Here is a 27,209-nt window from a genome sequence, read left to right as displayed (position 1 = left end):
TAAACCTCTCAATTCCTTAACTTATCTGTTAAAAGTGATAAAAAGATGAAAATGAAACTATGAAATATTCTTATAAAAAAACTATCATTTTCATCTATAAAGATTTCAAATCTTAAATCATTTTTATAAAAAGGGAATATGCTTTAATATTTTCTTTTTTTATTTATAGAGCGAAAAAGTATTTATTAAACACTAAAGTAATAAATATTTGATTAGTAAAAAAATTAATCAAGTTATACATGAATGAAACAAATGAAACTTAAAAGTTATATTCTGAATGAAGTTAACCAGAGTTTAACATTTATCTCATCTGAGGTAATTGTCACGTTCCTTGCTTGCTTGGTGCGATCTTGGAGGGTAGTGTAAAATGCAAGAGCCAAGAGCTACTAAATTTCTAATTTTAAGGAAATGAGAAAATAGTAAAAGTAAAATTGTATGGTCAAAAAGAAGAGTTGCCATTAAATGGAAGGGAATGAGCTCGTGGCTTTTCGCCGCCTAAAAAATCGAATGTTCCTTCAAAATTAAAAAGCCATTTTTCTTCACAATCCAACGTTTTAGATCTCAACACCCCATGTCGGTAAGGTCCCTTATTTCTGCATTTTCTTTCAACACATCCAAAATTTGCACATGAAACCTTCATGGGTCGTGTGATCATAGACTCAACTCAATTGGGTTGCATTTCCAGAAATTAGGTTGTCAAAACTTCTATTGTGTAATTTCATCTCTGACATTTAGTTTTATAATCGATTATAATGATGATGATGATGATGATATGTGAAATCATGATTTATGAAATATGTATTTAATATTGTGCATTAGATGCTGAAAATTTTCTTGTCTAATAGTCACTCACTGGATTGTACAACAATGAATTTGAAGAAATTTTTAAGTGATTTCAAAGTGTATACTATATAGTGATGATTTGTCCTCAAACTTGTTATGTCTAGATATTATCAACCATGGATATGCCTACCATCGATGTCGAGCTTGGGCCTGAGAAGCTTGAAGATGAGAAACAAGCAGGTCCCTTGTTGCATTGTGATCTCTGTGATACAGAAGTAGTTCACAAGTTGGCTCAAATGTTCCTTCCAGGTCTAGGCAGTGCTTGTGTTGATAACACATCAGGTGATCTCTTCAAGACGCCTGGTTCAGTGGCTGTTGATTTGAGAAAGGAAATGATAGAGTATGTTACCCAAAGAAGTGAGTCATTTGTTGCTGAGTCTGTTATCTTGGAAGGTGGTCCAGACGGTGAAGAATCTGACCATCCTTTTGATATCATATCTAATTTCGTTGACGATTTTGTGAGTTTGAAGAGGAATCTGTTTAGCCGGGTTTCAGGATGGCTGCTGAGTGAAAAGAGGGAAGACAAAATAGATGATTTTGTTCAAGAGATGGAAATGAATGGGTTTTGGACACTTGATAGGAGAGAAACAATTGCAGAAACTTTGCTCAAGAATGTTGACTTTGAGAACAAGTATCATTGCAGCATGAGTTTTAATTCTGCGGAAGAACTTGCCAATCATGTTGATAGCTGCAACTTTAGATCTGTGATATGCGAAAATGAGGGATGCAATTCCAGATTTTGTGCAGCTCATTTAAAGAATCATGATTCAAGTTGTCCTTTTAAGATAATTTCATGTGAACAGAAGTGTTCTGCTAGTGTTATGAGACGTGACATGGATAGGCATTGTATAACTGTTTGTCCAATGAAAATTGTAAATTGTCCTTTTTATGCAGTGGGTTGTCGGTCAGCTGTTGCACAATGTCAGATTGAAAAACATCGTTCAGATGAGATTAATTCTCACTTGTGGCACTTGCTTAAAGGCACGTACAAGGAGGCATCTGGGGATGATCTTACTCGACGAGTGGAGCAAATTGTACAGGTCAGTCGGCGTAAATAAACACTGTTTTCTAAATATTATAAGAACCTGAATTTTCACTGAAATTCAGTTTTTTTTTTCCACAATTGAAAATTTGTAAGTGTAAGCACTACTTTTGTTTGAAAAACTACTGAACTCTGAATTCATAACATTGAAAAATATTTTTGTTCTAATTATTGGGGTATGCCTATTGCTTGAGGTAGAGGGAAACCAAGAAAAACTATTGGTAAAAGCATTAAGAACATGATTCTTAATAGAACTCTAAGTTGTTGTTATTGTATTGAGGGTATACAACAAGGAATTTTGTTTCATTTGTGAAAGAGGGTCTAATGGAAGGAAATCAATATCATTAGGTAAAATGAAGAGTGTATCAATGGAGAAAGTATTGAATGTGTGGCCTCTGTTCCTTTTTCCGTGAATGTTTTCCTTTTTGTTCAGAAAACTTGAAATTTTCAATGCTGAGACTTTTTATTTTCAAACACCCATGTACGTTACATACATGCTAACAAATTTTATCATTGGTTGTGGGCTTTGGCTGTTTCCACGGCCAAATTGGCTAGTGGCACAACCTAATTAATGTTAAAAGGTAGCATTTGACAAGTTTGTACTTTTACAAACTGTACATCAATAATTGTTTACATGATGTTTTGTGCATGCTTCGTGTCCAGTTTGTATTAGTAGTTTTATACAAAAGATTTGTTTTTTTTTCCAACGTAATTTAATTGATGTAATGAAACATCCCACATTTTTTTTAAGAAATTAATCATGTTAATGTTATCTCCTTTAGACATTTGTTTTTCATGTTATCATCAAGTTTACTTCCACTAATAGAGAGAAGATTGTGGATATTAGAGAAATGTGGATATCCATCTTCTTCATTAATTGTTTCAAATTAAGCAATAGGCTTTTGCATCACCTTTTGGTCACCCCATGCAGCAACAATTATATTCGTAACAACATGATTGTGTTAGTTTTAATAATATGACTTAGTTATATGTTGGGCCATGAGTTTAAAAGTCATATTTTAATTTGTCATAGCATTGTCTTTGATAGCATGTATGAATCATGGGCTTTGGATAAGCATCGGGAAGGAGCTAGAGCTGATGTATTTGAGGCATTATCTTAATTTGATTTTAAGACCTCACTTTGCATTGGATCGTTTAAGAAAATATTTTGATAGTGTTTGGCACACGTCAACAAAATGAAATGGAATGGTTCAGTTCCCCAGTTTCAGCCCTCTTAGTAGAATCAACATGTACTACTTTTTAACCCTGTGTCTGTGGCCCCATTTTGTTTTATTTTTAGAATACATTAAACATAAAATAGAACTCGTGTCATTTTCTGTCCTATTCTAATATGTAGCCCATCACAGCACATGGACATTCTGAGGCTATTTGGCTAATTTTGTGTTTGTAATTGTAGCTATTAAACATTTCTGAGGTCATTTCCTTTCATAAACATAATAAAGTTATTGTCCAAACCAAGAGTTTGAGGCAATAAATTTGGTTTTATCTTGGAGTTGATAGGCTTAATTTGTTTCTTCAAATCATCCATTAGTGTAGACATGAAATTGTTGACTTTTATCATCAGTACCATTTATTTTGCCTATTATTTGGGAAGTGATACTCTATTTCTTTGTTATAAATTATAATGAGTATTCAAATTTTTAGTTTCATGTGATAGGCATCATCAGGCAACCGTTTAGCAGAGGCTCGGGATGTTAGATCTTTGAACTTCATTGTCAAGGATATTGAGGCTAAGCTAGGACCTTTCGAAATGACTCCTGTAGAGAAAAATAGTGCGGTGACTGTTGCCAAGGATGGTGATAAGGAAGGTGGTGAGACTGATACAATTGTCAGTGAAAGGAGCATGAAGGCTTCAGATGTTAATTCATCAGATAAAGCTGAAGTGAGTGACATGGTGAACATGAATAATGCAGAGAATACCACTAAGAATGAAGGTAGTGAACTTAGTCCTGTTGAAAAAAAAGGCTCTGAAGAGAGGATACAAACTTCAGATAAGGAATATTTATCTGATAAAACCGAAATTGGCCCCTTGACTGATGAGAACAAAGATGCTGCAGCTGGTGAATTAAAAATCGAGGGTAACGAAGCGAGCACTAAAAAACATATGGAAAAATTATCAAATGAAGAAGTTAGTGCCAAAAATGAGGCCAGTGCAGATAATAGCATCAAATTAAAATCTAATGAAGACAGTAAATTCGAAGATAAGGACAAAGAACAGAGGATAGACAATTCAGAGAAGGAAACTAAGGATGGTGCAGAGAATAATGTTGAGAACAAAGAAAGTGGAGGTGATGAGTTGAAAAAGAACATACACACTTCAGAAGTAACTAAGAGTGGTGCAGAGAATAATGTTGAGAACAAAGAAAGTGGAAGTGATGAGTTGAAAAAGAACATACACACTTCAGAAGTAACTAAGGGTGGTGCAGAAAATAATGTTGAGAATAAAGAAAGTGGAGGTGATGAATTGAAAAAGAGCATACACACTTCAGAAGTAACTAAGGGTGGTGCACAGAATAATGTTAAGAACAAAGAAAGTGAAGATGATGACTTGAAAAAGAGCACAAACACTTTAGAAGTGTAAAATTTATCAAACAAAGTTGCATGGAAGGGGATGTACTGTGGATAGTAATATCACTTGACAGGCAAATATAGTGAAGACTTTACTTTCAATGGTGCTCTCCTGCTGAATCTCTATATATATGCAGGAAAGGATTTCAATTTTGCAATAACTGATGACATGCTGATTTTTTTAAAGCTTTAATATCATTCTTTTATATAGCTCTTATCTTTTCCTTTTTCATGGTTACTTACCCTTGTGCAGTTTTTCATTCACTTTTAGAAATGCACTTTGTGAACTGGATCTTTTCATATTTGAGCTGCTTTTGCTAGCTGCGATCGTATTTTCCCATTGATTAAACTTATCACAATGTCCCCTCAGCAGACAAGTATTTATTTTAAGAGTTAAACTATTTGGAAGAAGGAACTCTAGATTCACGACATTACATAGATAATAATGGTACAATATATTTTGGTCAAAGTGATAATATCAACACATCAATATAAAAACCTTTCATTTTATCTTTGACAAGATATAAAATTCTTTATTAAGAAATTTATAATTTAGCTAGTTTTCAACTTATGTTACGAGAGGTAGTTCTTAATGCCATTTGGTAATAAGATTTTAACTTGTCATCCAATTAAAACCATCCAAATTTATCATAACTAGTCAAATCCTAATAGTTTAGGACAGTTTAATTCTAATTGATAGCTTTTTCATCATTAGGCAAGGCAAAATTAAAATTCGTTCACTTAATATATAACCTAATACACATAATAGGTTTCTTTTGTGGGTGAATTAATGAAGTTGTGCTTTTAAAAGACAATTTTTCGCAATTTTTATATGTATATCTTTTGAGAGACAATTGTGTTAGAGTCTAGTTTGGAACTTGAGACCATTAACTCACTTGATTTAAGTGTTCGGTGATGCTTAAAAGCCAATTTATATCTATGTATTTGTATATAACACTTTCTTTTTTAAAAAAAATACAATAGATATAGTAACAATATCCTCCTGTCTTGCTCATCAATTGTCTCCCCAGAAATAATCAATTAAAAACAATCAGGAAATTAAATTTTCAAACAGCCTTAATAACCCATTGGTCCAAAATTATTGGAAAATTGAACATTTTAATTAAAAGAATAAAATGTGAAATTTTACAAATATGATTTCTGTGCCTACGCATTTAACGCCGGAAAGATCCAGTTTTTTTTTCCCTCCTGGTCTTGCTAGTCTTTTTTTAAAAACTTCACTTTTGTTTTTTAAAGGACTTAAAAACTATCAGCAAAACTTGCAGAATCAAATGTTTCAAGTTTACAAATTTTGGCTCCGGCCATGTTTGTAACTTGTAAAGAGCTTGCTGAAAACCAATTAATGACATATTTTCGATTCTCGCTGCCAATGTAAAAGCATCCTTTGAATCTCAAGACTTACACTAGTCTGGCCGAGTCTCTGAAATCCAACTTAAACTTTCTTAGAATAATGATTAAAAAAAACCTGTCACATAGTCCTCTATGGAATAGTGGTCTAAATTACTGGATACCTGTTAAGATTAATTGCGTGGCGTATCCTGATGTTTGTTGATCATTATAAACTGATGAATGTTGGTTAGGGTTTTAACAAAGTGAAAAGAACAAAGAGGAGCACAACTCACTCACTCAAGCACTCTGAATCATAACAATTAAACAGTCTAGCATTAACATTTAGCTGTAACGCTCATTTGCATAAAAATCAGAAATTGAGCTGTATAAAAGCTTCAACTAAGTAAAATATATGCTAGATGCATGAAACTTCAACTATTGAGTTGTAAGTGCCATAAACAACCAAACACAATTCAGACAATAATAAATGGACAAAGTTGAGCCGAACAGTTTTGGGTGAAATGTGGTGGCGAAACAACAGAGAATTGCACATTACGTAACTCCCCACAATACAAATTAAGCAAATACATCGAATTCTAGCCCGAATGAAGAAAAGACTGCCGGTCCAACCACTACAATCGCATGAGCAACGTACATGCCAATATTTCCCAGTTCCGTTGAATCAGTATTATTTATCTGAATAACTGAGTTTCCCTTCCACAATCTCATTAGTTGGGAGTAACATCATTGGTAATGTCAACAAGCCCCATACATAATTCTATATGTCATATAAAGTGTTACGAGGTCTGACCCTCCTGAACAATATGAGATGCATTGCAACCAAAATAAGATAAAATGCAAGTTGACTTCACGTGCATATTTTGGCTAAGCTTCAAGTCTTCGAAGCTATTTTGCGAACTGCACTAATGTAGTAGACAGATCTATAGACAAATTACAATGTGCAGGTGTATATATTATGCACTACACACAGCAACAGATACATCACAGAGACAATTTAGGAACGACTCAGGGATTAAGTGACAAGATGGCAATTTTGTACTAGGCCTATCTCATCATTCTCCTAAACTTTTATATACCTTAGGTTTTAATATTTGTCTAATCAAATTCAAACGGAATAAACCTGGTGAAAATAGGTTTAAAATGAAAGCAAGCTCATATGTAACATTATAACAAATCCGCATAAATTTCAATGCAAATTCAGATAAAATCCACAGGTAAATAAAACGCTACATAAATGAAAACCAGAATACAGTGCATTAGATAAGTTATCAAAACTGACGTACAGAAGATAATTTAAAACTTCTTTAAGCACGAACACCCTTAAGGCTAACCATGCGTGTAGATACATCACCCTGGGGTCCCCTCAATGCTGAACCCCCTTGAGTCCTCCCTGAACCTCCATATGAACCATCTTGGTACCGTGCACTTTGATAACCAGCACCTGTTCTTCGATCCCTTGAATAGCCACTACCAGCTGCTTGGCCTAATGCCATTGGCCTTCCACCACCATACCCTGCCCGCCCACTGCTTTGCCTTGGCTGAGAATGGGACAGGTCTTGCCATCTACCACCTGAAGAGGCTGTTCCACTACCAGCAGCAGCAGCAGCATAGTCCTGGCCATCTCTCCGCCTTAGAGGCAAATCCAATCCACCACCACCTATCCTTGCCTCCGTTGCTCTTTCATTACTCTCAGCAAGGATAGATAATTTCTCTGTTAACTGGAATGCCAATGCCTGTAGCCTTGAGTATTCAACATCTTGGAAAATAATGCACCCAGATGGCTGGTCCCAGCTTGCATGAAGCTCCTCATTGATCATCATCCTACTGACAATGCTATGAGTGCGAGACACAGAGAGATCAAAAAATTTTGTGAGCTGATCCACGCTCAAGGATTCATAAGATGAAGAGAAGGTAAACAGGTATGTCCTCAATGCCTCCTCCTTGATTTTGTCCTTCAGCATTTCAAGCACAGTGTCTCGATTTCTCACAAATTTCCATACATCAAGAGACACAATAATGTCAAAAGCCTTCTGGAAGTCTCCCTTGATAAGAAACCTTGTGGCAGCCATAACATGATCTCTGACATTTTCTGGTGGACCAGTGAATGTTTGTTTATCACTTACCTCAAGCAAGCGGCGGAAAGTCTTACTGATGACCTTACGTTTTGCATCATGAATATTTGCTGCCATATTAGGAACTTCCAGCAGCATAGCAGATACAAGATGTACGGCCTCCAGGAGCTCAAGATTGATGTGCATATGATATGGCATCTGACGTCTTCTTTCCAACCTTTCCTGAAAGAGAATTGAAAAGAGTTGAATGTGCTGCAATGTAATTTTTATAATTATAAAACATGCAAAACCCTGATACTGATGATGGAAATGCATTACCAAACTCAAATGACTTGTTTCACCATACAATGAAAGTACAAAAAAATTACACAAATTTAGCAAGGCAAATCAGGCCAATACATAATGCAGTGTTGAAATTATTTCTGATGCTCCACAGGCATAAAATGTAACACAGTGGCACAGGCAGCTAGGAAAAGCAAGCAAATATAAATATATAAAATATTTAAATTTAAATTAGAATAATTAGAATGAGGACAAAAAGAGTAATTTAGTATATATTAATTAATAGCAGTGAAAAGGAAAAAAGAAATGAACAATTCCTTGTTCCTTGTATGTTCCACCTTCCTAGTTTTACATTATGTTCAGATAAGAATTGAAATAGAAAGGAAAAAAAAAGAATATATTATTTAGGCCAAAATAAAAAATGAAAGTGTAAAATTTGTCTTCACTTTTTAAAAAAAATAGAAGTGTGAAAAATAAATCAATTATATGAAAACATTTTCTTGACATAAACATTTTTAATATTCCTTTTTTATTTTGTTATAAAAATTTATTTAATAAAAAAAACTACTCCCTCCTTTATTACCCCACTTGAAGAGGGAATTATTTCTATAGATCCCACTAATTATTTTTCTATTTTATTCAAATAATTAGAATCAGTATTTTCTATTTTGTTTTCAATTTAAGGACTAGTGTAGTTGTTTTCGAAGTGTTATTTTATTTTCTATTTACAACTTGTAGCAGTCTTATTTCAGAAGTCTACCTTGTTGTCCGTTGCTTTTTTATTTTTTGTTATAAAAAATTATTTAATAAAAAAAAAACTATTCCGTCCTCTATTACCCCACTTGAAGAGGGAATTATTTATATAGATCCCACTAATTATTTTTCTACTTCTTTATTCAAATAATTAGAATAAATCAGTATTTTCTATTTTGTTTTCAATTTAAGGACTAGTATAGTTGTTTTCGAAGTGTTATTTTATTTTCTATTTACAACTTTTAACAGTCTTATAATTATTTCATTGTTGTCCGTTGCTTTGACTATATAAAAAAAAAATGACATCGCATTCTCAATTTCTTATCATTTCATATATACAATTTTTCATTTCCCTAGAATGTAAACTTTGTACCCGTCGAATGCCTTTAGTTTTGCCCCCTGAATGCATTTTCTTTCTTTGTTTATCCCCTCGATGAGATGAGTATGTGTCAGGGAAGACTCCATTGGGTTTCAACTAAGGTATTATGGTTTATAACTAATGACCTTTAGTCGTATTGTACCTGGTTTTATGGTAAAACTTAAAAGTGAGCCCCTAGTTTTTGAGTTAGTCAATCTAGTAAAAAAATCAAATACTTCTATTTTTAATTTACCGGTCAGTATTATACACATGGGCAGGTACTGGAAAAATCAATCATTCAAGAAGAGAGTGAGGGCAGTACCTGTTCAGGAGTCTTCTCATGATAACGACCTTGAGACACACCTTGCGCCAGCAATTCTTTCACCCTTCCACCAGAGTACAGTTCAGAAAGACAACCATGTGCTTCCGAAATCAGTCCAACCCGAAAAGCACATAAACCTAACTGTGACATGGCCCTGTTAAAAAGTATCTGTGTTGAAATGTCCATATGCTGAACACTATCTTGTAAATGGCTCATTAGCAGCAGATCCCGGGCTACTGAGAACTCATCGAGAAGAGCATGGTGGTATATATCACAAAGCATTGCACGTGCTTTAGTTCGCTCGTCTCCATGCTTGTATATCAATGATACCAATACATCCATTATGGTCCTGCTATTCTCAGGGAAGGTAGGTTTCCTGGCCACAACCTCCGGGGTAACAACAAATGCAGTAGGAATTCTTGATTCCTCAAATCCCTTCGACTCCTCACTTGCCTCCCCTGCATGCTCTCCATCCTCTGTCAGCTCAGACAATTTTTTCATTGCATCATAAACCTCTTGTGGTTTGTAGTAAATGAGTTCAACCCTCCTCAAGGCCACCTTAGAAGCAGCTTTGAAATTCCCAACTCTTTCAAGATATTCCTGGACATTCTGAGCAAGAACCAGAAACAAGGGCTCATCCTTGAGTCTCTCAACATAGTCCCGTGTATGAGGATCTATGCACTGCAAGCTCTTGAAAAACTCAACATCAATTCTTTCTAAGAAAGCAACTAAGTTACCCCAAACCCGAATTGTTCCATCATAGTCAGGCCCTTTCTGAGTTTCATTCTCATCTGGTTCCACCGAATCATCAACCACTATATTTTGGTACTGCACTAGAATATCAAGAATCACCAGCATGTTTTGCACACATTTTTTCCACACATTTATGGGCATATGCCCATTAAGGCCTGGATTAACATCAAACTGAGCAGAAACCACACTGAAAAGAATTTCCAGCTTCTGCGCAGGGGTCTTAGCAACCTTGGTTAAGAAAGTAAGCTGCTCAACCTGTTCAAATCTGCCAGTTCCCTTCCTCCCCCTAGCAGCCACAACCTCTTTGAACTTCTTGTTAACTGTGTCCCATGTGATCTCGCTAGGGTCTTTCATGAACTGTCTGTCCAAAAGCCGGTCCTTCTTGCTAAGCTTTTGGTCCCAAGGACCATCACCGGCATCTGCCTTTTCATCATCATACTGAGAGGCTTCCGAATCAGATTTTGCCTCAGGTTTTCTAAGCTGCTCCGGCTCAATAATCTCATCATCACTCTCATATTCTTCCTCGCTTTCCTCCTCCTCTTTCTCCTCCTCACTCTCAGGACTCTCCCTGCACTTATTAATCAACTCCTCATACTGCTTATTATTCTTCTTCAGCTTCTGCTTCATGGAGTTCAATGCCTTAGCATTGCTACTACTCATCTTCTTCTTGGCATCCTTATTAGCCAAAGCCTGAGCCAAGAAATCTTCCAACATCACAAGTGCCTTGATGTAAAGATTCGGCACCTTCTCAGACTCAGTGACACGCATAACCTTCTCAAGCTGCTTGTTAATCTTGTCAAAGCTCTCTTGCAAGCTCACCCAGTCATTGATCTTCATGGCATTCTTCATCTGGTCGACAGTGGACGCCATCTCCTCAAACCGCTTGTCTTTTGCCGAGCGCACAACGCGCTTTTGGCCATCAGAATCATCACTGTCACTTGCATTGTCCTGCAAGTACCTGCTTGTAACAGCTTGATTAGCAGAATCACCTGCCGCGGTTTCAATCTCCTCGTCATAATCACTCTCCTCCTCCTCGGAATCACTTCCACCCTGTAAATAACAAAACGCTTTCATGTAACATCATAATTTCCTAAACCTAATGGACCAAACATCATAATTTCCTAATCCTAATGGACCAAACATCATAGTTTCCTAAACCTTATGGAGCAAATACCAGAAATTCCTAAACCTGATGGAGCAAATAATCAAAACGCAATTACGAATGCCGTAAATACCTGAGTCCAGAATCTTGAAGCCATCTTTTGTCAAAAGTTGGGAGTAGCGTCGAAAGTCTGCGAATGAAGATAACAGTGTTAAATTATTATATATCGTGATTCCGTAAAACGAAAGCTTATATAAAAACGTATCTATTCAGCAACAACAATCTTGGGAGAAGAAAAAGCAGCGTGAAAATTGTGCGTACCGGTTATGCAGCTGGATGTGGTGCAGGAAGATGTTCGAGAAAGAGGAAAGACCAATGCAGAAGCGGCTGCTAGGGATTTAGTCCAAACACTTGTGCTGCCGAGGCTAGGGTTACGTTTATAAATTTTGGGCCATTGGAGCCATTTTGGCCCAAAACCAGCTTCACATTAATACAAATATATCATGTAATGTAATGTAATATTCATCTGTAAAATATACTTTTTGGACTTTTCTTTGTTTTATTAGTAGTATTCAAATGTATTTCAGTCTTTTAATTTTAAAAAAATTATTTTGGTTCTTTAAAACTAATGCTGTTGTTATAAAAGAGTGATTATTTTTTATTTTAGGAGCAACTGTTTTATTCGAAACATAAATTTATCTCCTTAAATTTAATTTAAAAAAAACTATCAATTTAGTTTTTAAAATATCATTTTCTCTCCTAAATAATTTCTAAAATATTGAATATCCATTAATTTAGTTTTTTTAGTTAATATATTTAATTAACATTGAAGGGTTAATTTGAAGGATTTTTCTAAAGTTGAAGGAGTAAATAACATAATTTTTAATACATTAAAGACTATTTATATAAATAGTTTAAGATATATTTGAGAAAGAGAGTGGTATTTTAAGATTAAATTAGTAACTTATTCATAAAAAGAAAAATAAAGAAATTCAACTATTGTTAGATCTAAAAAGAGTAGTATAATAAAAATCAATATATTTTTTTTAAAATAATGATTATAGATCAAATCTTTTTATATATTGATTTTATGATTCTTTCAAATCGATAGATTAATCAATTTTGATTTAACCAGTCAAATTGACTAATCCGATCTAATTCTAACAATACAACTAAAAGTTTTGTGTTGTCAAAATCAATCTGAACTAACAAGTTCAATTAAGAATCGGTTAGTCTATCAATACAAAAGAATCATAAAATTAAGTGTAACAAAATCGGTGAAAATCAGTTAAGAACTTATTTATAAAATCATATTAAACTAGTATTTTTTTTAAAAAAAATTATATAACTATTTAAAATATTTTGTATGATAAATAAATAATTATAAATTATAATTAGATTAATTCTATTTATTATTATTTATAATTTTTTTATAAAGATATAATTTAGCCATTTATATTTTTATATCATGATATTTTATATTATATAATTTGAGATTTTTCTTCCCTAGATGTAAAATTATATTATTATATTTTATTAAAATATGAATATAAATATTATATGAGTTAATCACCTATACACTGGCAGTGTAGAGTTTTTTTACACTGACAACCAATTATATCTTTTAATTGTATCATGTCATTGTAAACACATTTACTTTTAACAGTGACATGGAACAATTAAAAGATATAATTGATTGCCTACGTGCACTTTAAAGGTGAAATATAAAATGATGTTCTATTTTAATTTTAGCATTGTAAATATATAATATTATATTTACATAATATTATTATATGTATTATTTAAATATTATTATTATTTTATTGATATCAATTTGACCATAATTCAATCATAATTAAATCATTAAATCTTGAATCAGTATTTTGATCAATTTAATTTTAAAAATGTTGTAATAATCACATAAAATATAGTCGCATGAACCACACGAAATTAAGAAATCTAATACACCATTTGTACATATATGTACAAGTAAAACAACATGACTTTACACATATTAAGAAAGTTAGTTAAACATATTTTATTTTCACAAATTCATAAAAATATAGACCATTTAATCTCTTTTGTAAGAAAATAATACAATTTTTTAAAAATATAAACAAATTTTAATTACTTTTAATTCAGTCGATGATACTCTTTCTAAAATAAATTATTTTAATGCATGACTATTTGATTGCACCACTTTTTTTTTTTTTGTATTTATGATAATTTAGAAAAATATTATGGGATTAATAACATTTACCATAATTAGCTAATTTCTTAATATGTGTGAAGGGATACTAACATAGGTTATACAAAAGTCTCAAATTAAACATACCTTAAATTTAAAATCTTGTAATCATTAGCAATCTCCTTAACACAAAACTCATATCACATATAACTCAATTGTTACATATTTATGATACATGAATCATATAATGATCCCATACAATCTAATAAATAATTATATCTTTTTTTATTTTTTAATAATTACTTTTTTTTTTTGAATAACTTCTTATTTTTTTCATTATTTATTTATATATTTTTAATACAATGTAGACACATGTGTCTTTTTTCTATTAGTGATGATAACAATCTTACTCTTATATCATTTACTTTTTTACTTTAAGATTTTTAAAATATTTTTAATTTTAACCTTTTATTCATACAAATGTTTTTTTTTTTACTCATAAAAAAATCACATATATTACAATAAATATTATCAAATTTTGATTATTATCTAAATTAAAATAATATTTAATTAATAAAAGTTATATTTCATTAATATAAATTAATTTTTAATCGTTAATTTTAAAATATTACGTGAATTATATTCTTAGGAAAAAAATCTAATTTCTTATATACCTATTTCAATCATTATCATCACCTTAATCTTTCTTGTTTAATCATATTTATACCGTATGGTGGCCGACTAGGCCGAATACCCGAGCCCGCGAGTGATTAGGCCGAGTACCCGAACCCGCGAATAATTAGACCGAATACCCGAACCCTTAATGGTTACGCCGATCACCCTAGTCCACCGACCACTTATAAGCGAGTGAAACGTGTCGGGTCGGTCGGTCAATCTCTGCGCCTCCGCCAGGCCGATTACGAATAGTTTAATTAGCGTAATACATTGGATTAGCCCCCTAATTTTTCGGGGCCCAATCCTTAATCACGGCCCAATACGAGCGTCTATAAATAGAGCCCCAACGAGATGTGTAATTAATCTTTCAACTACCGCATTTATTACGTCGAGAACTAACTTGAGCGTCGGAGTGTCTTTGCAGGCACCCCCAACCTCGCTTCAAACTACCCGAACAAGAACGAGAAGACCGTAACCTTATACCTGACCCGAGACGACCAAGATAATTGAAGTGTGTATCCTAACACAGGAACATTTGGCGCCCACCGTGGGGCCGAAGAGACTTTTCTGCCCCTTTTCAACTCTACCAACTGAGACCGAGACATGGTAGTTACCCGCAAGGGACAATCGACGACGACTCAACCGATTCCTAATACTAACGCCGAAGACAATCCCCCCATGACCAACCAAGAACGCTACTCGTACGGAATGCCTCAAACTCAACCGGAACCCGTGATACAACAGGTCCAACTGAACGTTAACCAACCTCCGCCCAACTTTCATGATGACTTGCGCGCACTACGTGAGGAAATGGAAAATATCCGAAGGCAAAGAGAGGCCGATGCCCGAGAGATGGCTGAGTTACGTCGGCAAAATGCCGAGCTTCGGAGCTTGAATCAAACGAATGTGCAGTCTACTCTCACACTAGCGGAAGAGTCCACCTATCACGCCCCAACCGACCAGGTCACTCGGACTCTGGCGACATCTTTAATAGCCAATAAGGCCGATACATCCGGCCATTCCCTAAGGCACCCTTTCTCCAGACGAATAATGGAAGCAACTTTATTGGACCATTGGAAGAGCATGCCAATCGAGAAGTACGATGGTTCGACCGACCCCGAGGAGCACTTGAATGTTTTCTTGACTCAGGCAACTCTCTCCACTCAAGACGACTCGGCATTGTGTCGAATTTTCCCCACGTCACTGAAAGGGAGGGCTCTAAGCTGGTTCACCAGACTGCCGACTTCTTCCATCGACTCGTTCACCGAGTTGTCATCCCAATTTACCTTGCAATTCGCCACAAGTAAGCCGTACAGGACCACCTCGTTAGCCTTAGCGGGGGTCCGTCAAGAGAAGAAGGAAAGCCTGAGGAGTTTCATGGACCGATTCAACAAGATTGCAATGGAGATTGGTGATCTTAACCCTGTCGTGGCCTTGGACCGGTTGAGCACAGCACTTAGGCCGGGACCGTTTGTGAATAGTTTGTGCAAAAAGCCACCTGTTGACATGAACGACCTCCGAAGACGTGCCGAGAAGTATATGCAGATGAGGAATTGGCGGAGACAAGAAACCAAGCCAGGGCCGAAGAGGGTTACAGCCGGAAAGAGCAAGGTCGGGAGCCAATGAAAAGGGCGAATGCCGAGCCCTCGAACACTCGACCGCCTAGAGGACCGCGCTACACGGCTTATACTCCCCTTAATGCGAGCAGGGCCAAGGTGTTGGAGCAGGCTCTTGCGTCGGAGATTTTGGTGATACCAAAGAGGGCGAACACTCCTCCGAGGGCCGACAAGGCTAAAACTTGCCGATTCCACCGAAATCGAGGCCATTCAACAGAGGAGTGCTCGGCATTAAAAGACAAACTTGAAGACCTTATCAAGCAAGGTCACCTTAGGAACTTCGTCTCATCCCAAGACCACCGACCAAGAGGGAGAGACCAATACCCTCGAAGAACGTCGTCACCCGGGGAACGACGCCATCGATCTCGATCTGTTGAAAGGAAAGACCACCCCCGGAGCTCGCGAGAAGACAATGATCGCCCGAGGAAGATAATAAATACAATTGCCGGAGGCTTCGCCGGGGGAGGCTCTACGTCCTCCGCGCGGAAAAGACACCTCCGGGCGGTACGGTCAGTGAACAGCGTTGATCGGCCGAAGACACCGAAAATGCCGCCGATAACTTTTTCAGACCAAGATTTTCGGGGTATCGACCCGGTCCAGGACGACCCCATGGTGATCTCCGTCGAAATGCATAATTGCATTGTGAAGAAGACCCTGGTCGACCAAGGAAGCTCCGCCGACATCTTGTATTGGAACACTTTTGTGCAACTAGGAATCCCTGAGGAGAGCTTAGAGCCGTATCATGAGCCCCTGGTCGGCTTTTCGAGTGAGCGAGTGATGACAAGGGGGTGCATTGACCTGTACACCCGCTTTGGTTTCGATCAAAGGTCTTTCCGAGAGATCAAAATTCGATACATAGTGGTGCATGGAAATACGTCATACAACATTCTTTTAGGGAGACCGTCGATCAATGCGTTAGGGGCCATCGTTTCGACACCTCATCTGTGCATGAAGTTTCCGTCGAGGGATGGGCAAGTTATCACCGTGCATGCCGACCAAAAAACCGCAAGGGAGTGCTATCTCTCTAGTTTGAGAGTGCAGCCTATTGCCGAGCCGTCGACCACAAAGATAGGCGTGAACGTGGTCGCACAAGGGATAGCCGAGGGTATTGACCTCGATCCTCGGTTAGGAGAGGAAGAGTGGATCGAGGCGGCTGAAGACCTCGTCTCATTTCAGCTCGGTCGGTTACCTGAGCAAATCACGCGCCTTGGATCCCAATTGAGAGAGATCGATGCGAGCCGGGTTAAACGAGCAGTTTGAGATAATAAAGACCTTTTTGCTTGGACAGCGTCGGACATGCCCGAGATTGACCCTAATTTCTTATGCCACCGACCCGAGACGCTCGACCAGTTGCCCTAAAGAAGAGAAAGATGGGAGAAGAGAAGAGAAAAGCGGCGAATGCCGAGGTCCAAAAACTGTTGCAAGCAAACTTCATCCGAGAAATCACATACACCACCTGGCTAGCAAACGTTGTGTTAGTAAAAAAGTCGAATGACAAGTGGAGAATGTGTACCGACTACACAGACCTCAATAAAGCCTGCCCGAAGGATGCCTACCCACTCCCTTGCGTCGACCGACTCGTCGACGGCGCGTCGGGGCATGCGGTGTTCAGTTTCCTGGACGCTTACTCCAGTTACAACCAAATCAAAATGTACCCGGCCGACGAAGAGAAGACGGCGTTCATAACCGAGAACGCCAATTTCTGCTATAAAGTAATGCCGTTTGGACTGAAGAATGCCGGAGCAACCTATCAGAGGTTGATGGACAAGGTGTTTCAGGGTCAGGTCGGCCGGAACATCGAAATAAATGTGGATGATATGGTGGTAAAGTCCAGTTCCCTGGCCGAACACCTAGCCGACCTAACCGAAATATTTTCCCAACTTCGTAGACACAACATGAGGCTCAACCCCGAGAAGTGTACCTTCGGAGTCAAGGGAGGCAAATTCCTGGGATTCATGCTATCGGCGAGAGGCATAGAAGCGAACCGAGACAAGTGCCAGGCCGTGTTAGACATGCGAAGCTCGAGCAACCTCAAGGAGCTGCAGCGCCTCTCAGGAAGGTTGGCCGCCTTATCCCGATTCCTCCCACGGTTAGGCGACAAAATCAGCCCGATGACAAGGCTCTTGCGGAAGGCTGCTGCCTTCTCTTGGGACGAGCAATGTGAAGCCACCTTCGCCACGTTAAAGACGACCTTGGCAACACCACCGATCCTCACGAAGCCTGACCCTCTACGCCCAATACTGGTATACCTATCTGTGTCGGACGAGGCAATAAGCTCGGTGCTGGTGCAAGAGAAGGAGGGCGCACAAGTTCCCGTATACTTTGTCAACCGACTCCTGCAAGACTCTGAAACCCGGTACCAACTGATAGAAAAAGGTCGCCCTCGGATTGGTGCATTCCTCGCGACGCCTACGACACTACTTTCAAAGCCACCAGGTAGTGGTGCACACCGACTGCCCGATCTCAAAGGTCTTAGGCAAGCCCGAGCTCGCTGGGAGAATGATGGCCTGGTCAGTCGAGCTCTCACAGTTTGATATCGTGTACAAGCCTAGGGGACCGATCAAAGCTCAGTGCCTAGCGGATTTCGTAAACGAGCTGCACCCGCATGGCCACTTTGAGGAGCAATGGTGGACCCTCCATGTAGACGGCTCATCCAGTGGCAGAGGGAGCGGAGCAGGGGTCATCTTGGAGGGACCGAAGGGTATAACGCTGGAACAATCCTTGCGTTTTCGCTTCAAGGCCTCAAATAATCAAGCAGAATACGAAGCACTACTAGTAGGATTGAGGTTGGCCGAGGACATGGGAGCCTCGAGGATCAAGTGTTTAACCGATTCCAAGGTTGTAGCCGAGCAAGTGGGTGGTAACTTTCAGGTCAAAGATCACATGATGATGAGGTATTATCACGCCTACCAAAAGTTGAAGGCGAACTTTCAGGAGGTGTCGGTCGAGCACATACCGCGTGAAGACAACACCCGCGCCGACCAATTAGCCAGGTTGGCCGCGACCAAAAAGCCGGGCCAACTGAGAACGATCATTCAGCAAGAGATAGACCACCCAAGTGCCGAAACGGAGATAGAAAATGTTGAGGCCGACCCCGCAGGGCAGAAAGGCCCACAAGATTGGCGAGACCGAATCAAGGCATTTATTGACAAGGGTACCGTTCCCGCCGACCCTACCGAGGCTAAGCGGTTGAGGGTTCAAGCTAGTAGGTACGTTGTCGTTGCGGGGCAGTTATACAAGCGTGGTTTCTCCACACCTCTTCTCAAGTGCCTAGACTCCGCTGAAGCCGATTACGTCATAAGGGAAGTGCATGAGGGAATTTGCGGAATGCACTCGGGGGCAAGGACAACTGTGTCGAGGTTACTGCGGGCGGGATACTATTGGCCGACCATAACACCGATTGTGCAGCGTTCGTGAAAAAGTGCCGACCGTGCCAGGAACACGACAACTTAATTCATCAACCGGCCGAGCAGCTTCACTGTATTTCGTCGGCATGGCCTTTTGCCACCTGGGGAACCGACATACTTGGACCCTTTCCAGTGACCAAGGGACAATGCAAGTTTCTCATCGTTGTCGTGGATCTATTCACTAAGTGGATCGAGGCCGAGCCCTTGGCGTGCATTTCGGCTCATCAAGTCCAGAAGTTTTTATGGAAAAACATCATTACCCGATTCGGTATCCTGCATACCCTGGTGACCGACAACGGCCTCCAATTCACCGACTGAAAGCTCAATGAGTTCCTTCTTGGTTTGGGAGTACAACACAAGGTCACATCGGTCGAGCACCCGCAAACTAACGGTCAGGCCGAGTCGGCGAATAAAGTCATCCTGGCTGAATTGAAGAAACGCCTCGGGAAAGCAAAAGGAGCATGGGTCGAGCAGTTACCTGAAGTGCTATGGGCCTACCGATGCACGCCCCAATCAACTACGCAGGAAACTCCGTTTCGCCTAGTCTATGGGTCCGACGCGATGATCCCGGTAGAAATCAGAGAAACCTCTTTCCACCGAGCCCATTATGACGAGTCGAACAATGAGGCCGAGCTCCGCGCAAATTTAGATATCGTAGGGGAAATTCGCGACCGAGCGCTGGTGGTTGCTGAGGCCACCAAACAACGATACAAAAGAAGGTTCGACAGCAAGGTGAAGCCTAGAGAGTTCCGAGGCGGAGATTTGGTTTGGAGAACCACGGGCGAGGCGAGGAAGGATGCGAGGCAAGGGAAGCTCGCCCCAAACTGGGACGGACCCTTCCAAGTCCGACACAACTTGAACAACGGTGCTTACAAGCTGGAGCACCTGTCAGGAGAACCAATTCCGAGAACTTGGAACTCCTCCCACCTAAAGATGTATTACAGTTGATGTAATAGTGCACTCTTTTCCTTGGTCGACTCTTTTTTCCCTAAGGAGGGTTTTGGGTCGGCAAGGTTTTTAACGAGGCACTCAATTAATACAGACATTTTTGAATATTTTGCTTTAAAGTTAATTATATGCGTGTACAAGTCATAAATGTTCAGGTCTGACCTCAGATAATACTCGCCTGGGCCGAGCACTATGCACGAACACCTACGTCGCCGAACTACGCTCGGCCGATCGCTCGAATGTGCACTCGCGTCGAACAGGTTTCCCTCCCGAGTACCCTCCTCGGCTAAGGACGTACCTAGGCCGAGCACTATGCACGAACACCTACGTTGCCGAACTACGCTCGGCCGATCGCTCGAATGTGCACTCGCGCCGAACAGGTTTCCCTCCCGAGTACCCTCCTCGGCTAAGGACGTACCTCGGCCGAGCACTATGCACGAACACCTACGTCGCCGAACTACGCTCGGCCGATCGCTCGAATGTGCACTCGCGCCGAACAGGTTTCCCTCCCGAGTACCCTCCTCGGCTAAGGACGTACCTAGGCCGAGCACTATGCACGAACACCTACGTCGCCGAATTACGCTCGGCCGATCGCTCGAATGTGCACTCGCGCCGAATAGGTTTCCCTCCCGAGTACCCTCCTCGGCTAAGGACGTACCTAGGCCGAGCACTACGCACGAACACCCATGTAGCTGAACCACGCTTGGCCGATCGATCGAGGCATTCTCGAGCCAAACAGATTTCCATTCGATCACCGTACTCGACTAACGATTCCCCTATTCCGAGCGCCTCGCACAAACGTCTCCACCAACGAACAAACCTATGAACGAGTACTATGAGCCTAGGCTGACCACACCGAACTGAATATCCAATAAAGCAAACTCCTCAAGAATGAAAAAGCAAAAGCCGAACTCTCACACGTCTATGTAGATTATCCAAGCTAGAAACTAAACGTTTTTAAAATCGAGCACTCTTGCTAACACACGTTACGGTAAAGCATGTAAGCATATTATAAGTAGACTCAAGAAAATAACTACTCGGAATAGTATACCAAGCAAAGCGTTTTACTAACTGTGGCCGATCAAAACGGCATTACAAAAAATTGTATCAAAACCGACGCCATTGGCCGGAACTACAAAAAGGCTCCAATGGCCCGGTTACAATAAAGCAAAAAACCCTAAGTACCCTTTACCCAAGCCGGTCACTACACCGCGGCCGAGCTCGGTGGATCCCCGTCACCAACCACATCTATGATCGGGTCTTCCTCTTTAGTTGACAGCACGGGGGCTCGGGTAGACACACCTTGTAACATCTCAGTTTTCAACATGATTATTACTATTATTATTATTATTGTCATTATTACTATGTGGTATTTGGTCATAATTTGGTGGTTATATTTTACTTCAATTATAGATAATTCACACTCCATTTATGCTTAGAAAGATATGTGTGTTGTTAGATCTAATTAGATAGTTGTGAAATTTTTTTTTTAAGAATCATTTCTCGCTGGGCTGACTGACTAGTCTCAGTGTCCGAGGCATAACTTGGGCTGTGATGGTCCAAATGATGCAAAATTGGTGTCAATGGAAATCTAAGAGAAAAACGCACAACTTTTGCAGAAATAGCCATTTGCAAAATCGGTCGTTTAGGAGGTCAAAATTGGACTTTTATTGATACAATTGTTTCTCGTTGGGCTGATTGGCAAGCCTCGGTTTTTGGGGTATAACTTGGTCGGTGGTTGTTCAAATGATACAAACTTGGTGGCTATGGAAAGATAAGAGAAAATCCTACAACTTTCATGAAGGAAATATTTTCAGATTCGGCTGTCTATAAGGTCCAAATCAGTAGCCAAAGTCGGTGCGGAAAAGAACATGGCACCAACTCCATTAATTCACACCAACTCCATTAATTCATCCCACCAACTTCTATAATTCATTCCACTAATTCATTCCACTTAGTTTTGTCTATCTTTTTCTCCATTATTTTACATTTTTTAATGTGTTTTGGAGGCTATAAATAGGCCTTCACTTCTCCATTGCAAACCATCCCAAGAAATACTTCTCATCCCTCAATTCTCATTCTCTCTTCTCTTATACTCTCTTCTTTCCCTCTTCTTCTCTTTGAAGACCAAGAGAAATCCAGAGGAAGAGGTTCTGTCCTAATTTTAGCTCCGGTCCCTGTTTTAGACGGAAGGAGCCTTGGGGAGGCAGCTGTGCTATAGTCTCAGTTTCTGCCCGAGTTTCAGTTCAGGATTATCCAAGTAAGGGTGGTATTTATAAAATTAATCTAGTATACTAAGTAAGGGTGGTATTTATAAAATTAATCTAGTATACTAAGTAAGGGTGGTATTTATAAAATTAATCTAGTATGCTAAGTAAGGGTAGTACTTATAAGACTTAATCTAGTATACATGAGCATGATAGGAGTAGTATAACTTTTAATATGCTATTTTGTTTGTATGAAGGTTGTTATTTATTTAAGTTGATGGTTGTTATTTATTCAAGTTGGTGGTTGTTTTGGATATTTAATTTGGCATGGTTATGATTATATTTATATATATAATTATGAAGTATGTTATGTGTATGTAGTTTGGAAAAGTAAATAGAACTGAGAGGAGTAAGGTTATGGATGGGAGATCTCTTGGTGAGATCAAGGATATAATCTTTGGAGAAAATATGGAATTTCGGAATCCCATTGTGAGGATTTCCAATTTGGAACTTTTCCAAGGATTATATAGTAAACCACTTCAGATGTTAGGTGGATTCTGAAGTACTCCTCTAAGTATCTATTTGCTACCGGTATGGGTCTGGGTCGAGTCATACCGATGGATGAGGTGACCCCACCAGGGTTACGTGACGACGTAATCCAACTGTATACTTTCCATGAGAGGTTAGGCGTGAGACATGGGTTGCTGACATGTTTCACCGTATCAACACTTGGTTTGGATAGGTGTTGAGGCCAACATTTGGTTTGGATGTGTTGGTTACATCATGGATTATACGGTGGTGTGACTTTGCTTTGGATGTGGATTATGTATACATATGGTATGGATTGTATACTAGGGTTATGGATTTCTTTAATTAATATGTATGCTATTGGTTTATATCTATCTTGGAAATACATGTTGGTTTGAACAAATAATTGTTAAATGATATTTATACTATGGTTGGTTTTATACGTGCTAACCCTTATGTTTCCATGTGGTGGAACTGTGATGATCTCACTATGTGGGGGAGCAGATCAGGTGTGAAGCCATAGGATAGCAAGGAGTCTTCTGGGTAGCTGCTTTGAGAAGTGGCTAGGCTTAGAGCTTGACCAGCACCTAGGGTGTTTCTGTTAATGGTTAATGTTAATATATTTTGGATGACTGTATGATTTTACTGAGAATGACTAATATACTTATGTTTGCTATTATGAAAACAATTTTTACACTCTAGCGTAGCTGGCTTTTGCTATATTTTTTTTATTATAAATGCTCTTTTATTTTGGTTGGTTATTGATGTGATGACCTAAGGTGGGTCGTTACAATTTTGGTATCAGAGCTGGTCAAGTCTCTTTAGGGTTTGTGGGAAATGGTCTTGTTGCATTTCCGTTGTGTGGAAATGAAAGGAACTTCATGAGTTTCTTGATCTTGATTAGGAATTTCTTATGAGTTTTAGTGTAAACTCATAAAATTCCTTGATTTTTTTTAGGATGGTTGGTAGGGGAAATCATTCTAATTCTTCTTCAAGCATGGATGAGCGGCAAATTGCTCAAGCTATGGAGTTAATTGCTGCTGCTATTAGACAACAGAATACTTTGTTGGCTCAGATGGAGGCCAATCGGGCTGCAGCTGAGACAGCTAGGACTAACGTACCTGATGAGTATAGAGGCTTGTCAGAGTTTAGAAAAGGGAATCCTCCTCAATTCACAGGTGTTGATGGACTAGAAGTTGCTGACCAATGGATTGAAGAAATAGAGAAAATTTTCATGGTGATGCAATGCCCCGAGGAGAGGAAGCTTGTTTATGCTACTTATATGTTGGTGGGTGAGGCTAGCTGCTGGTGGAAAGGTGCTCAGGTTATGATGAAGGCCAGAGGGGAGGCGGTGAATTGGGAGAATTTTAAAAAGGTATTTCTGGAGAAATATTTTCCAGATAGCGCCAGATATGCTAAGGAAGCCGAGTTTTTGAGACTGCAACAAGGGAACATGTCAGTACAGGAGTACGTGGTCAAGTTTGAACACTTGGCTAGATACTATTCTCAAGCTATCACTGAAGCATGGAGATGCAGGAAGTTCAGTGAAGGTCTAAGATTTGAGCTGAAGAAAACCATTGTTCCTATGGGAATTATGGAATTCCCAATGCTGGTTGAAAAGGCAAAAACGGTTGAAAGATTTGAGGGAGGGAATAAAATGGTGAAAGGACCAGAAGGATCATCTGGAAGGGGGAAACAATCTCAAAAGAGACCATCCCAATTTCAGATTGGGAATGCTAATAAGAAACCCATGGGGACTACTACTACAGGAGCTGTTAGATGCTATACGTGTGGAGGCCCACATATGATGAGGGACTGTCCTACAAAGAATTATGCGTGTTTTAAATGTGGCAAGGTGGGTCACATGGCTAAAGATTGCAATATCAGAAATGCTCCAGCTAGAGAGAACCAAAAGGTGGATCGACCTACTGCAGCAGGACGTGTTTTTGCCTTAACAAGTGTTGAAGCTGAAACATCATCTGAGCTAGTAAAGGGGAAGGGCAAAATTGATGGTAATGATATTTCTATTCTATTTGATTCTGGTGCATCACATTCTTTTATTTCTTACGAATGTGTGAGGAGATCAAAATTAGTTGTGAATTCCTTGAGTGTGGATCTAGTTGTTTCTACCCCAGCTTCAGGGTCTGTTTTGACTTCTGAGGTTTGTTTAGGATGTACAATAGAAGTAGAAGGGCGTTGTTATAAGGTGAACTTGTTTTGTTTACCTTTATCGGATTTGGATGTGATTTTAGGGATGGACTGGCTTTCTATCAATAAGATTTTGATAGATTGTTCAGAGAAGAGATTAATCTTTCCTGCTGTTAAACAGGAAAGGTTTATTTCTAATAGACAGGTGGATGGGTTGTTGAAGGATGGAGCTCTAGGGTTTATGATCCTATCCTTTATTAGTGTAGAGAATGAAAAATTGTTGAATAGTATTGAGGTTGTTAGAGAGTTTCCAGAAGTTTTTTCCAGATGATATTCCTGGATTACCACCAAAGCGAGAGTTGGAGTTTAGTATTGATCTTATACCAGGGGCGGGACCAGTATCCATTTCTCCTTATAGAATGGCACCAGCAGAGTTGTCAGAATTGAAAAAGCAGATTGAAGAACTTTTGGAGAAGCAGATGATCAGACCTAGTGTCTCTCCGTGGGGAGCACCCGTGTTATTAGTAAAGAAGAAGGATGGTAGTATGAGGTTATGTGTAGATTATAGGCAGTTAAATAAACTGACAATCAAGAATAAGTACCCATTGCCAAGGATCGATGATTTGATGGATCAGTTAAAAGGAGCTTCTGTTTTCTCCAAGATTGATTTGAGGTCTGGGTATCACCAGATACGGGTAAAGGAGGAGGACATACCAAAGACTGCTTTCAGGACTCGGTATGGTCATTATGAGTATATTGTCATGCCTTTTGGAGTGACGAATGCTCCAGCTGTTTTCATGGATTATATGAATAGGATTTTCAGACCTTTTTTGGATAAGTTTGTTGTAGTATTCATTGATGATATTCTAGTTTACTCTAGATCTGTAGAAGAACACAGAGAACATTTGAGGATAGTTTTGCAAGTATTGAAGGAGAAACAATTATTTGCAAAATTATCAAAATGTGAGTTTTGGCTATCTGAAGTTAAGTTCTTGGGCCATGTAATATCTGGACAAGGAATTGCAGTTGATCCTACTAAGGTGGAAGCAGTTTTGAGGTGGGAGCGTCCGAAATCAGTTACTGAAGTTAGAGGTTTTGTGGGATTGGCTGGCTATTATAGAAGATTCATAGAAGGATTTTCTAAAATAGTTATGCCTTTAACACAGCTAACCAGGAAGGATCATCCCTTTGTATGGACGGAGGAGTGTGAAAGGAGTTTTCAAGAGTTAAAGGAAAAGCTGACGTCGTCTCCAGTGTTGATTTTGCCAGATCCTAATAAATCTTTTGAGGTTTATTGTGATGCATCTCATCAAGGTTTAGGATGTGTTCTTATACAAGATAGGCAGGTTGTGGCCTATGCATCTAGGCAGTTAAAGACTCATGAACGGAATTATCCTACGCATGATCTAGAGTTGGCGGCGGTAGTTTTTGCTTTGAAGATTTGGAGGCATTATCTCTATGGGGCAAAGTTTGATGTGTTCAGTGATCATAAGAGTCTGAAATATTTGTTTGATCAGAAAGAGTTAAATATGAGGCAAAGGAGGTGGATTGAATTTTTGAAAGATTATGATTTTCAGTTAATGTACCATCCAGGTAAAGCAAATGTGGTGGCAGATGCTTTGAGTAGAAAATCTCTCCATATGTCTTACATGATGGTTAAAGAGATGGAGTTGGTAGAGAAATTCAGGGATATGAATCTTAACGTGGTGGTTGCCCCAAATTTCATTAGTTGTGGTATGACTACCATTACTAGTGATTTCTTAGAGATGGTGAAACAAAAACAAGTTCAGGATGCGAGTTTGAACAAGGTTAAGGAGTTGATGAGTTCTGGGAAAGCTGAAGGATTTGAACAAGGTACAGATGGAATTTTGAGGTACAAGAGTAGAATTTGTATTCCACAGGATGAGGAGTTGAAGAAATTGATATTTGAGGAAGCTCATAAAAGCAAATTGAGTATACATCCAGGTATGACAAAAATGTATCAAGATTTGAAGAAAATGTTTTG

General features: G+C 39.0%; 5 protein-coding genes across 6 annotated transcripts; 4 read left to right on the top strand and 1 right to left on the bottom strand.

Moving 5' to 3' along the window:
* Positions 1-379: 379 nt before the first annotated feature.
* LOC109798141 (TRAF-like superfamily protein) lies at positions 380-4,684 on the top strand. 2 transcript variants are annotated; one of them, XM_020358374.3, is made up of 3 exons: positions 380-577; positions 948-1,883; positions 3,564-4,684. In XM_020358374.3, the coding sequence occupies exons 1-3, from the start codon at positions 572-574 to the stop codon at positions 4,485-4,487; spliced, it is 1,866 nt and encodes a 621-aa protein (XP_020213963.2). In that variant the 5' UTR covers positions 380-571; the 3' UTR covers positions 4,488-4,684. The 2 variants fall into 2 exon arrangements, with proteins under 2 accessions (XP_020213963.2, XP_020213964.2); XM_020358375.3 differs by having other exon boundaries at positions 561-692.
* Positions 4,685-7,004: 2,320 nt separating this feature from the next.
* On the bottom strand, positions 7,005-11,966 carry LOC109796126 (eukaryotic translation initiation factor 3 subunit C). The gene is made up of 4 exons (XM_020355770.3): positions 11,809-11,966; positions 11,621-11,677; positions 9,633-11,435; positions 7,005-8,139 (listed from the first exon to the last, which is right to left on the bottom strand). The coding sequence occupies exons 2-4, from the start codon at positions 11,642-11,644 to the stop codon at positions 7,150-7,152; spliced, it is 2,817 nt and encodes a 938-aa protein (XP_020211359.1). The 5' UTR covers positions 11,645-11,677; positions 11,809-11,966; the 3' UTR covers positions 7,005-7,149.
* A 4,006-nt stretch (positions 11,967-15,972) lies between these two features.
* LOC145958782 (uncharacterized) lies at positions 15,973-17,226 on the top strand. The gene has a single exon (XM_083076325.1). The coding sequence runs from the start codon at positions 15,973-15,975 to the stop codon at positions 17,224-17,226; it is 1,254 nt and encodes a 417-aa protein (XP_082932451.1).
* A 2,708-nt stretch (positions 17,227-19,934) lies between these two features.
* Positions 19,935-20,321, top strand: LOC145958781 (uncharacterized). Its single transcript, XM_083076324.1, has one exon. It carries the CDS (start codon positions 19,935-19,937, stop codon positions 20,319-20,321), a length of 387 nt encoding a protein of 128 aa, XP_082932450.1.
* A 1,313-nt stretch (positions 20,322-21,634) lies between these two features.
* Positions 21,635-25,535, top strand: LOC145959153 (uncharacterized). Its single transcript, XM_083077693.1, has 2 exons — positions 21,635-22,581; positions 23,561-25,535. The coding sequence occupies exon 2, from the start codon at positions 24,015-24,017 to the stop codon at positions 25,533-25,535; it is 1,521 nt and encodes a 506-aa protein (XP_082933819.1). The 5' UTR covers positions 21,635-22,581; positions 23,561-24,014.
* The last annotated feature ends 1,674 nt before the right edge of the window (positions 25,536-27,209 follow it).

Source organism: Cajanus cajan, chromosome 6 (genome assembly GCF_000230855.2).
Source record: "Cajanus cajan strain Asha chromosome 6, NIPB_CcT2T_4, whole genome shotgun sequence".
NCBI classification, from domain to species: domain Eukaryota; kingdom Viridiplantae; phylum Streptophyta; class Magnoliopsida; order Fabales; family Fabaceae; genus Cajanus; species Cajanus cajan.
This window is presented reverse-complemented; position numbering and strand designations above follow the sequence as displayed.